Source organism: Sinocyclocheilus rhinocerous, unplaced genomic scaffold (genome assembly GCF_001515625.1).
Source record: "Sinocyclocheilus rhinocerous isolate Xijiao unplaced genomic scaffold, SAMN03320098_v1.1 scaffold262, whole genome shotgun sequence".
Taxonomy (NCBI): Eukaryota; Metazoa; Chordata; class Actinopteri; order Cypriniformes; family Cyprinidae; genus Sinocyclocheilus; species Sinocyclocheilus rhinocerous.
This window is the reverse complement of record NW_015641038.1, coordinates 678,109-690,795: the sequence shown is the minus strand read 5'-3', so window position 1 is coordinate 690,795 and position 12,687 is coordinate 678,109. Positions and strand designations below refer to the sequence as shown.

Here is a 12,687-nt window from a genome sequence, read left to right as displayed (position 1 = left end):
TTTTTTTTTTTTTTTTTAGCAAAACAGGGTAACTGCAAGTTTAAAAATACACATTTTAGAGAATAATTTGAAATTTGATTTTGTATATCAATACATCAACACATACAAATTGGAGGTTGACCGATGTTGGATTTTGCTGAAATGATATTGTGTTTAAAGAAAGCTCCGCCAGAGAAGCAAAAGCCAAGCGTTCAGCAGCCGAATCTTTTCAAGCCCTCCCACAGAGAAGAGAGGAGACAGTCTGAGAAAAGAGCCAGCTTGTGTGCGCGCAACATCGGGGACACGTTGCATTTAATTCCCCACCTCTCCTCCTCATTCTCCTCCCCCACTAGCCCCTCTCTCTCCTGCACCTTAGAGAGGAATCAATACACATTGGTTCCCAGGGTGGTGAACACTTCAGAAGGCAGTGGATGCCATGGAACCGCATGGGCTGCTGGGCTCTGGTTTAGTCCCTGAGGTTTAAGAGGGGTGTAAACTGAGGGGGCGGCAGAGACGAGTCGTCCAGATGCACCGAAAGTATGACGCTTCAAATCGCTTTTAACATTGAAAGATATCCACTCATCTTCAAGAGGAAAACAACATCGCTCTGTATCCTCATCAGATCAAATTGCATAAACAAATTTCAGCATTTTCTGAAGTTCAGATGTCAAACAGCCTAATGGGAAGCCTCAAGCAGTCAAAAAGTTAACTAAGTAACTAGTTCATGTCAAAAACAGCAGTCAGTTCTGATTCTGATACAGATGTTTTTTTTTTTTTTAATCGTTATAGGAATTATAGCAGGGTTGTCAATTTAATGTTAATTTAGTGCAGTGGTGCCTTTTTGACTCAAACACCCCTTTTGTCCATCACAATATTGATTATCTGTATGGCCCTATTTCTGCAGATATTTCTGCTTCTTTTGAAACTGAAATTATTGATAGATTAAACTGATTAACCATGATTCATTTTGAGATTTCAAGAACTGTATGTTCTTCCATAAGAACAACAGATATTGATTTTATGTGTTTTTAGCATTTCAATTTACATTTTATTACATAATAATAAATTATTAATTTAAATACTTTTAAGTCATCCTGCAGAGCCCCTGGAAGTTTGCTGAGACCCACTGGTTGCGAACCACTAATTTAGTGCAATTGATAAAAAAAAAAAGTAATAAATATTGAAATATTGAATTAAACTAAATGAATTAAAGGTATTAAAACCAGGTTTCGTCTCTGAATCATTAGGGCCTTTCGCACCGCGGGAACCTTTTCATAGTACCAGAACTAATTGCGGAACTACCCACTTTTTGGGGTACCTCCGGAACTGGGTGCGGTTTTAGTACCGGACTGCCTTTTTCGAGAACCAAATTAGCTCCTACTCCGGAGCAGGGTCTTACCAGCACAACTGGTACTACCCGTGACGTAAGTAGACATTGATTGGCCAAACGCGTGCGAGAACGCCCTCACCCACCATGATTTAAAACGCCGTGTAAACATACTGTAAACATTGTGTCAACTTATTTCGCAAGTATGGAGAACAGCGATAGATGGGACGCTGAAGTGCAGGCACTTTTGAACATGTACGCAACGGAGGAAATCCAGTTGGAACCCTCACCCGCCATGATTTAAAATGCTGTGTAAACATACTGTAAACATTGTGTCAACTTATTTCGCAAGTATGGAGAACAGCGATAGATGGACGGACGCTGAAGTGCAGGCACTTTTGAACATGTACGCAACGGAGGAAATCCAGTTGGAATTCGAAGGAACAAACCGTCCTCCATCCTCCTGTTGTTAACGTTGTTCTTCTTTGTTTCCGTTGTTGAACTCCACGCACAAATGACGTCGCTGTCAACCGGCTTACGTCACTTCCTAGTACACACTGTCGGTGCGAATGAAACCCTTTAAATGGTACTGGGAAATAGTTCGCGCAAAATCGTCCCAGTACTTTAGTACTGTACATTTAGTTCTGGAACTAAAGCGGTGCGAAAGGCCCTATTTTAATTGGGGACTTTTTTCAGCAAATACTGATATATATTGCAATGATTTGCCATTGTTTTAATTAATTAATAAGCCATCAAAAGAAGTGGATGTTACCTGAGCACAGTACTGGGACCTTGCCACTGAGACGAGGAGCTTAAGAATAGGCTGAGACTGAGAAACCAGGGGTGTGACTGCATGGATAACAGCAGTGAACCTGGGATTCGGCTTGATCCCTAAAAAAAAACACAGGATAATTAGTTTGAAAGGACCATAATCAGACAAAAGGAACCATAATCAGACAAAAATGATATAACAGATCTATGCTGCACCTGTTCACTGTACTTTTTTTAATTTTTTTGCTCAGCTCTTGGGGGGGAAATCTATGGAATTCTGTTGAATGGATTTAAACGTAGTAAAACGTGTAAAATATCTAATAAAAAATATAATATTTGATCAAATATTTAACAAATAAACAAAGGGTGAATGATGCATACAGCTTATTGAATGACAGTCTTTCAAGTTCAGATTCTCTGAAGCTTTCTACAGAGCTCTGTGCAGATCTCCTGTGAGTTTGATAAGCAGTATATATCCATAAAATACTTCAAGCACAATGATTTAGTGGTATGAGTAATGTGGGATTTAATGGGAGATAAATAATCCACGTTTAACAGTTATTAAATAGACTACATGTTTAATTACAATCAATGATAATGGCATTAATATCATGCACATTGTTTTTAATCTCTCAATAGATGCATTGCTTTTTCGTCTATTGTCCGCTTTGCCCATGAGATAATAAAACTGACAGTTGGCACCATCTCGAAATAACTCACCATGTTTAATTGGTGCAGCGGTGACAATCCAATATGATAATTCTTGCACATATACAAGATGATCATTCTTATTGGTTAGCACATTTTTTTCACACTTACATTTTCCCACTAACAAGAGGTGCTCAATCAACGGCTTCATATTGATTGGCCTGACAAGCAGTGCAGATTAAGATAGAGGCATGTGTGGGCTGCATTAGCAACTGTGGCGATGCACGACTTTAGATTGTGAATATGGATTTTGAAATCCAATTACACCGGGCTGATCAATAATCTATCACATCGTACAATGGTTATCACTTAGCTACATGGTAAATTTTTAGATATCAAGACACCTCTGCAATTAAGAGATGGCAGGAGAGGGTGTTTAAAAATGAAATCAGATGATTACAAAGGAGAGAACCAGAGACAACGCAACTTGGGGTTTGAATGAGGCTAGTCACAAATTTGGCTATGACAAGACCCACGTCTGTAAAAGATGAAAAAGGATCTGAAAGTCCCATAATGCCTGTCTGTCATGTCTTAGAAAGCTCATTAATTCCAGAAACATTTGAACATAACCTCAAAACGTCATGCAGGACTAGTTTCTGAAAGTTTAGGAGAAAAGGGTGTCACAATATTAAAGTCAGAAAGACTTTTGCTCTGTCCAAAATCACTCACTTGTTCACTATACAGTAAATGTTACATACAAAATAAACGCACTATGTAAATCAACAAACTAGTGAGCGAGTGAAGAAAATGCTGCTCCTGTATTTTATATTACTTTAACTAAAATGTACCTTACTTTGGAAAATAAGGATGACAATATTTATTATACATGATTTGTAATGTTAATAATGTTCCTGTGGCTCAGTGGTAGAGCATTGCATTAGCAGCGCAAAAGGTCGTGGGTTCGATTCCCAGGGGGAAAAAATGTATAGCCTGAATGCACTGTAAGTCGCTTTGGATAAAAGCGTCTGCTAAATGCATAAATTATTATTATTAAATTATTAATTATTACATGATTTGTAACTAAACATCATCAGCTTTGTGGTTTGGGTTCATGGATGGCATGATGAAAATAAATCTTTATTCTGTTTATGTTTGATTTATTTTCTGATAACAATTAAAAATAAGAATAAATGCAACAAAATGCAATTTGCAATGCAATAAAATAAATAAAATGCAATAAATGCAAAAGCTTCAGTTGTATCATTATAATTAATTATATATTTTTATTATACTTACTGTATATCTTATTGTACTATTTAAAAAAAAAAGAAAATCTGTTCTGTTTTTGTTCAACATATTAGCTTATAACGATTAAAAAAAAGACAATTTACATTATCATGTTTTTTAATTTATCTTTTGAGTTGACAGTTTTCATGGAATTAATGGCAAAATAAATAAAATGTTACATTTTAACTTTTTAAAATTATTTCTGACAATTTAAGACAATTAGCAGCAGATAATACAAATTGCTGGAATGAAGGAAGCAACAAACTCTTTTTCCTTTATGCTCAACATTTTCACCATTAGATTATGAAATATTATTTCAGCAAGTACTCAGCACTTGTACACTGCAAATCAGAATGCATTATAGGTATAAAAGAAATCGGTAACACTTTATTTTAAGGACCAATTCTCACTATTAACCAGCTGCTTATTAGCATGCATTGGCTGTTTATTAGTACTTATAAATCAAATATTAATACCTTATTCTGCATGACCATATTTTGATCCCTTAATCCACCCCATACCTAAACTTAACAACTACCTTACTAACTATTTATGAGTTTATTGAGGAAAAACTCTGAATTAATGGTGAATGTGTGTTCCCTATTCTAAAGTGTTACCAAGAAATCTCTATGAAGTTGTTCACTCAGAATTTGGACAACACTACAAAAATGGCAAACCTCCAAAATAGTGCACTATAGGGAAAAGAAGAGCAATTTTAGAAACAGCTTTTGTCTTCAACTTTGGAAAAACTGTGCGCTATAAAGAAGATGATTGTCTAATTACCAAGTTTGGAGTAGAAGAAAGGGAAGTCGCCCAGGTAGGATGAGTACTGGGGCAGTGTAAAAAGTCCACCGGGATGACTGTTCCACATCAGATTGCTCCTGGAGGTCTGCTGAAGCACTCGGTCCTGTATAATCTACACACACAAGTAAACAAACAAATAAACAGCCTGCATTACAGCCCGTGTAAATCGTAAACAATTCCAGCTAAATTCCCCAACCATGAGAGCTATGAAGTTGTCATTTGGAGAAGTCTTTGTGAAAGGGCAAATTAATGTTTCGAAATAAAACTTCAAATTGAGGTGCAGCTCTGGGTCTATAAACTATGAGACAAAATATCCAATGTTCCAGCGATTTCACCACCCTCATCGTGCCAATCAGCTGCCCCAGCATTAAGACAAGCAATTGCTTCTCTGGCCTTGAGTGAGGCTCTCAGCGATGAATGGCTGCTGTAAAAAGAGACAAAGACTGATAGGCTTTTTTGTTGTCGTCGTCGTTTTTGGTTTATATTGTGCCCCTTGGTGTGAAAGCGGCTTGGCGTAGTGACAGCCTAATCGTTGGCAACTGGAATGGGTTTTCACACAAGCTGGATGTCTCTGAGATTGTGTCTTCATTGTAGCTTCTTAATTCTAGCCTGGAGGCTTTTTTGTAGTACAAATGACAAAAGTCTTGTAGAATTTACTGAGCAGCATCTGGAGTGCATTCATCAGATGTAGGATAGTGAGATTCCACAGACAACCTCCACCGCACACAAATAGAAATTTCGAACACAAATACAGACATTTTCTATAGACAGAATCACAGCTGCATAATTAGTTCAGGTGTGAAGGTGAATGAGGAAGATAAACTCGTTCGGCATAAATAATGGTAATTAGGACTAATCATGCATGTCAATCTTCACAAATCGAAGCGTTCAATTAATATTGTAAAGAAACATGAGGCATTCAAGGTGAAGTGTGTAATTTAGCAGTACCAAACAGATTCTCAAAAACAGTTTTTTGTGTGTGTGTGTTTTAGTTTGTTAATTTATATATGCTTTAAATTGTCAATATTTTGTTGTGTCATATTCAAGAATTATACTTTCATTAAAATGGCATAATATGATGTAATATACACTACTGTTCAAAAGTTTGGGATCATTTATTATTAAGAAATTAATAGTTTTATCCTGCAAGGATGCTTTAAAATTATCAAAAGTGACAGCAAAGATATTTATAATGTTTCTAGTAAATGCTGTTCTTTTGAACTTTGTATTCATCAAAAGAACCTGAAAAAAATGTTTTTTTCCCCCACAAAAATATTAAACAGCACAACTGTTTTCAACACTGATAATAATAAGAAATGTTTCTTGAGCACCAAATCAGCATATTAGAATAATTTCTGAAGGATCATGTGACACTGAAGACTGGCGTAATGGCTGCTGAAAAATTAAGCTTTGCCATCACAAGAATAAATTACATTTGAAAATATATTAAAATAGAAAACAGTTATTTTAAATTGTAATAGTTCACAATATTGCTTTAAATGTATTTTAGCAAACAAATGCAGCCCTTTAAAAAAACTTTTAATATTATATTATATTATATTATACAATATAAAGCACAAGTTTGAGTGTTTCCCCTGTGTTTTCTTCTTGCTCCCCCTGGCGCAGTCAATAACCATTTGACACGAGCATTGATATTAAACCGTGGTCTTTCAACCTTGCAGAACCCCACCTGTCATCTTAAAAACCCAATCTGAGCGGCTGATGAAAGGCCGTTCCTCTAGCTCAGCTAAAAGTCCTCCCTTTTAGTGACTGAAGACATGTGATTGACGACTCAATCTCGCAACAGGATGGCCGCAGTCTCCCAAATGGAGGGCAGTGGATGAAAGCAACTCTTTGGATGCTAGCTGTAATTGCAATGACGCTGTACCCACGCTGTGGGAGGTTGGGGGGGCTCTGACAGCTCTGTCACTAGCTCATAGTCTTCTGGACTTAATTGTTGTGATTTGTTGATTGTAGACGCTTATGCATTGTATGACAATGTCAGTTGCTAAACATTGACCGCAATGGCATGTCGATCAAAGAAGCAGGGGAAGTAGTTACACTAACAAAGCTTCTGACAGAATATATTTAATATATAACAGTGCCAAATAAACAGAAATTTCAGTGAAAAGCACAAAAGCATCCAATTACTTTTAGGGTCGCTGTATCTGAGCTCTGCGTCTATCCAAATGCTAGTCAAGCTAATAACTCTAAGAAGAGGTCATTGAACCAAGGACATGCATCATTTCCCAGACACTGATAAAGGGCACGTACAGCATTAAACAAGGCATGTGAATGTGTACGCACTTAGCACAACCCCTAATAAATCATCATAATTCTACACTTTGTCAAAATATTTGAACACAGCTTGTGTGTCTGGAGCAGCTCTTGTAAGTGTCACAGCTGTGGAATGAGAGCGAGTGTGTGTGTTTGTGAAAGACGGCGGGAGACGGCATGACTGAACAGTCATTGCTTACTTCTAGAGTGGTGAGCACAATCTTCTCCACGGACGAGAAGTAGGCCTCCCACAAGAACTGCGTTTGCTGTCGCAGAGCCAGAATCTTATCCTGATGAATGGAGCGCACCGTGGATGGGATCTGCACCGGGAGAGAGAGAGAGTGATAAATCAGCACCCTGCTGCTAGAGAGGTTATGTATGAACAGAACAAACGGGAAAACAGAGGTATATGGGTGTATGAGGTGAACATCATTTCAGTGGCATCTCATACTGCTTGGTTAAACCAACCAAATCCATATAACCTGAATAATCTGAATCTTAAAACTAGATCATACCAGACTAAGATGGTCAAACCAGTTCAAGCTGTGTTTTAGAGCAAACAATGTGTTTCAGCCAAGTAGGACGTCCTAGACTTGGATAGTGTTTGACATGTGATTTTTGGTCCTGGATCAAGATTCCTGTCAAACGAAGGATGTTGATCCAGGACCAAAAATCACATGTCAAACACTATCCAAGTCTAACCAGTGTTTTCAACCTGTTTTGTCTCAATCCCATCAGTATATTCCTCTTCATCAACACAAATGTGCATATATCTAAAGGCATATTGAATATCATTAATCATTAACATTAATACTATTAAAACAGTATATTAAATTATAATAAAATGAATTATTAAATTAAAATGATTTATTTAATTAGTTAATTTAATTAATTATTAAATTAATATGTTCCAGAGTTTAACCCAAATATTCAGATGTGTCCAGCGCATTTTATGGAGGACTGTAAGTATGTTTTTTATATTTAAAGAATTTGCAACTGATGATTCAATCGCGAGTTTTGAGCAGTGTAGAGTAGCACTTGTTGTTTGTCATTTCTCCGATCACAAATGCAGACATGGTTTTATGTTTACGCGGCGCAACGCAACGCGTAAAAAGACAGTATAAGTCATTATAATCCGTAATTATGTCCCCACTGGATGCAACAAATGCCTCATTTATAATGGGTTTTAATGTTTTTGTCTCGTCGCTCCGGCCGGACAGGGCATCACAGTATGGTAAGGGGCGTAACATTTCAGTCACACGCTTGAGGTATTCGGCCAATCACAACGCACTGGATAGCTGGCCAATCAGAGCACACCTCGCTTTTCAGACCGATGAGCTTTGTAAAAATCAACGCATTTCAGAAAGGCGGGGCATAGAGGAGAAACAATAATGTACAGATTGTGGAAAATTATGTGTTTTTTGAACCTTAAATAAACATTTCATTACACCAAATACACAAACTAATGTTCTTTTTAACAACATCATATGACCCCTTTAAGTAAATGGCTTCATCTCTCCCTTAAGATACCTGAGATTGTTTCGAATCACATTTGGACAGTTCAAGGAACAATCACAATAAAACTTTCTCTGAGAAAGACCTTAATGGTAAATTTATTTATAAGTGAGTCCAGATGGGAGGTTTAACAAATGTAATGTGCAGTTTTTGTATGAAATTACCATCAAAGCTTAACAAGTAATTTTTTATATATTCCCTCTGAGCGAACCAAAATAATTCCTTCTGTCTTTAAAAAGGAATTAAAAGCATTAAAAAAAGAAAAAAAAAAACAAAAGGACAAAAAAAGATCACAGGATTAACTGTGAATACTTTCATCTTTTGACAGCCTTAATATAATAAGAATTTAGTCACAATTCCTGTGAAGCTCCAGGATTTCCACTGTTCAAGAGACAGTTCACCCAAAACTCTGTCTTCATCACATGAAGATATTTTGAAGAAAGTAAGTCATACAGCTTTGGAATGATATGAGCATGAATAAATGATGACAGGATTTCTCTTTAACAAAGGAATTCCTGGAACCTCCCTGGGATACATGTATATCTGTATGGGAATCACTGATTTGGGGTAAATCAGTTTTGGTGATTTTGAATACAATTAACCAGCTAACCGGCTGAGGTGGTCTAAAAGCTCTAACCAAGCTGACTTCAGCCCCAATGTCTGGCACCACTATTAAAGTATTTGGGAAGAATACAAAAGAGATTCTGGAAATAATGTAATAAAAACTCAATGGATTTCAGACCTGCAGTAGGAGCCTCTCGTCCCCGATCACAGCAGCCGTGTTCCAGTCGATGACCTCTGAGAAGGGGAGTTCCCAACCGTTACTCAGCATGACCGGCACACAGGCCGCCTACAAACACACAAACACACACAAACAGAGCGATGGGGTCACAGCGTGAGTCATATGTGCTGTGTTTTGATTACAGGACAGCACATAGAGAGAAAACACACGGATAAATAAGAAACGGAACAAACACAATGGGACGCATATTAAATTGCTTCTACTGAATGCCAGAAAAGCCATTAGCCTTGTTACTGATACTGACTCGAAGAGTCCAGCATACAGACGCCTACAGATCAACATCCAATTCACTTATACATTTACATGTTATGACAGTTAATACAGAAAGGGAGAGAGAAAGTATGTAGGATGGGGAAAAAAACTATAAAACAGGGAAGAGGGGCAGAGGAGAGAAAAGTGAGTTTCCTTTGAAGTGCGGGAGATGTGTAGAAATAGAGGGATGAGCAGCTGTTGTGTCTGACGGCTGTTTGACGTAATGAGGACCTGCCACTCAAGAGGTCATAAAGGTGTCAGCTGAGCACCAAGAGCCGCAGGGCTTCAGCTCTAGTGGTCCAGAAGTGAAGAGGTGCGGGTGCTGTATGTGAGAGCTGATGTCAAAGTATGTGTGCGTGTGGAATTTTCACAATGCTTGTGAGGGCCACATTTCTGAAAACATCCTTATGATAAAATCTCTTCAAACCAACTAGTGGGGGCGATAATTGTTCGTTAAAAATAGAAAGTTTCATAAATGGGCCAACTAATGTTTTAATTAACATCCAAAATGTGACAAGAAGGGACAGAGTTAGTATGCAGTTATAATTAGTGACATGAGGGTTTTCAACTTGTGAGGAAGAACTGCACAAGAAAGGAAAGGCAGAAGTAAGTGTACAAAAAAGGATCGGAGAATAGAAGGAAGGGTGCAAATAATCAAGGAAAGGAGGGAAAGGAGGAAGAATGAATGAGCTTGAAAGGATTTAGAGAAAGAAGGAAGGATCAAAGAATGTAATAAAGAAAGTTGAGCAGGAAGTAGGTGCAGAAGGAAGGACGGAAGCAAGTAAAGAATGAAGGAGGAACATTTTTGGAAGGATTTAGAGAAGAACAGAAAAAAAGGAAGAAAAGAACAATGAAAAAGATGTATGTAATGACAGAAGGAAGAAAGTGTGAAAAGAAGATATAAAAGAGGTTTAAAGGAAAGGAAGTACAAAAGGAAGTGAGGAAGGAAGGAAGTGTGCAAGAAATGAAGGGTGGAAGGATGTGAGTGCAGAGGGAAATAAGTGTATAAGAAAAGATCAGAGAATGAAAGGAAGGGTGGAAGAAAGTAAGGAAGAAGGGAAGTATGGAAAAAAAGAATGAACTTGGAAGGACTTAGAGAAGGAAGGAGGAAGGATATAGGGAAGTGCGGAATGGAAAGTATGGCAGGAAGGAAGAAATGAAAGAAGTATAGAAGGAAGTGGGGAAAAAAAAGAGACCACATCAGGAAAAAAATAAAAGATGAAAAGGAAAGGAAATAAAAACTGTATGAAATCAAAAGGAAATGAAACCAAAGAAAAAAAGAAGGAAAGCAGTAGAAAAAAACAGAAAAAGATGTAGAACGAAGGACAGATGTGTGCTCGCCTGCAGAGCCTCCAGGAAGCGAAAGGATCCCAGTCGTCGTCCTCGCGGAACCAGGCAGAAGGTGGAATTATGCAGCATTTCACGATAGTCATACCTGCACAAAAACACACACACATAAATAATACAAATGCCTTTCTTTGATTTTAAGTGTCATTTATCCATCAGTCTCATCATCCCTCCCACTGTCCTCCAATGAGCAGTACAGAATGATCAGCTGGGTAGTGAGGTTGTGACACCTGCCCCTGCACGTTTATATATGTGCAGAAACAAACAGTGTGCACACACGTTCAAACGCTTGAGAAGACACAGCCATGTTTTTCCCATATCAAAGAGACTGTCATCTCTCTGCTCCTGTGCTCTGAGCTCAGGGCAGCCACACTGACACAGATGGCTACCTGTCCTCTCATGCGCGCACGCAAAAAATACAGCGTCAAAGAGGTCTCGAGGTTAAAGGAGCAGGCAGTTATTTATCAGGCAGAAAATCATTCATCATTTACTGGTGAGCATGTAAGGTGAAGGTTGTGCGACGCTGCCATTATCTGCCTTATGATGATCTTGCTGACTCCAGAACAGCTGTGCCGTTTGCCTTCTCAGCTCATTGGTAGATGCTGACTTTGAATACTGCCTGAAATGGCAGGCTACACACACACACACACACAGCCCTACAGAACAAAACCGAGGCACAGAGGCCATTCTGTCACAAAGTGAACAAACAAGGCATGCGTGTGAGCACACACGCACGCGTCCCAGCTGTCTGGATATCAGACTGATCCCACGTTAATATGATAGAATATGAATGAAGCTGGAGGGTGAGCGTTGGTCTCTGTGGTGCCATTTCACGTAGATTATCTACCTGAGGAGCAATATCAGACAGTCGGCAAACACTGAGGCTCACTCCATGCCTCACTGTGTGAGCCCAGGACAGAAATTATGCTCGCAATCTACTGGTCACCAGACTTTCCTTGCCAAAGGTAACAACACTTTAAATTTTTGTCACTCAAAATATTTTTCTTCAGTAAATCAGCATAAAAAGACAAATGGCACAATAGCCAAGTGTATATATGTATATATTATTATACATACATTCATACTATACATACATATTGCTTACAAAATACATACTAAAAATAATAAAATAGAAGAAATTATGAATCATAATAAACAATGTAACAAAGATATATAAATGTTATTTATTATAAGTATGTTTGTTGCATGTTATATAAAAGTATAGATATCGACCTATCTATCTATATCTATACACATACACTATTTCTTATGCATAATATATACATAAAAATAATACATGCACGAGAAATACATACACTACCATTCAAAAGTACGTTTTTTTTTTATAGAAGTCTCTTATGCTCACTAAGACTACATTTTTTAGATAAAAAAAATATTATTGCAATTTAAAATAACTTTTACATTGAAATCTGTTAATTCAATATATTTTCCGGATTCTTTGATTAATAGAAAGTTCAAAAGAACAGCATTTATTTGAAACAGAAATTTTGTAACAATGTACAAATCTTTACTGTCACTTTAGATTAATTTAATGCATCCTTGCTGAATAAAACAATTTCTTTACAAAAATTGTTGCTGACCCCAGATTTGGGAACGGTTCAAAATATTAAATTATATTTATTTATTATTTTTTTAAATATATTATTATATTTTATAT

At 37.4% G+C, this 12,687-nt stretch overlaps 1 protein-coding gene across 2 annotated transcripts in view; it reads right to left on the bottom strand.

Moving 5' to 3' along the window:
- The window catches only part of LOC107754269 (exostosin-1b), a 91,852-nt gene that overhangs the window by 13,384 nt on the left and 65,781 nt on the right, over window positions 1-12,687 (bottom strand). For both annotated transcript variants that reach the window (XM_016570651.1, XM_016570652.1), the window contains exons 2-6: window positions 11,004-11,097; window positions 9,351-9,458; window positions 7,294-7,413; window positions 4,796-4,928; window positions 2,079-2,197 (exon numbers count right to left, since the gene is read on the bottom strand). In XM_016570651.1, the coding sequence (XP_016426137.1) occupies window positions 2,079-2,197; window positions 4,796-4,928; window positions 7,294-7,413; window positions 9,351-9,458; window positions 11,004-11,097 (574 nt within the window). The remainder of the gene's footprint in view (window positions 1-2,078; window positions 2,198-4,795; window positions 4,929-7,293; window positions 7,414-9,350; window positions 9,459-11,003; window positions 11,098-12,687) is intronic.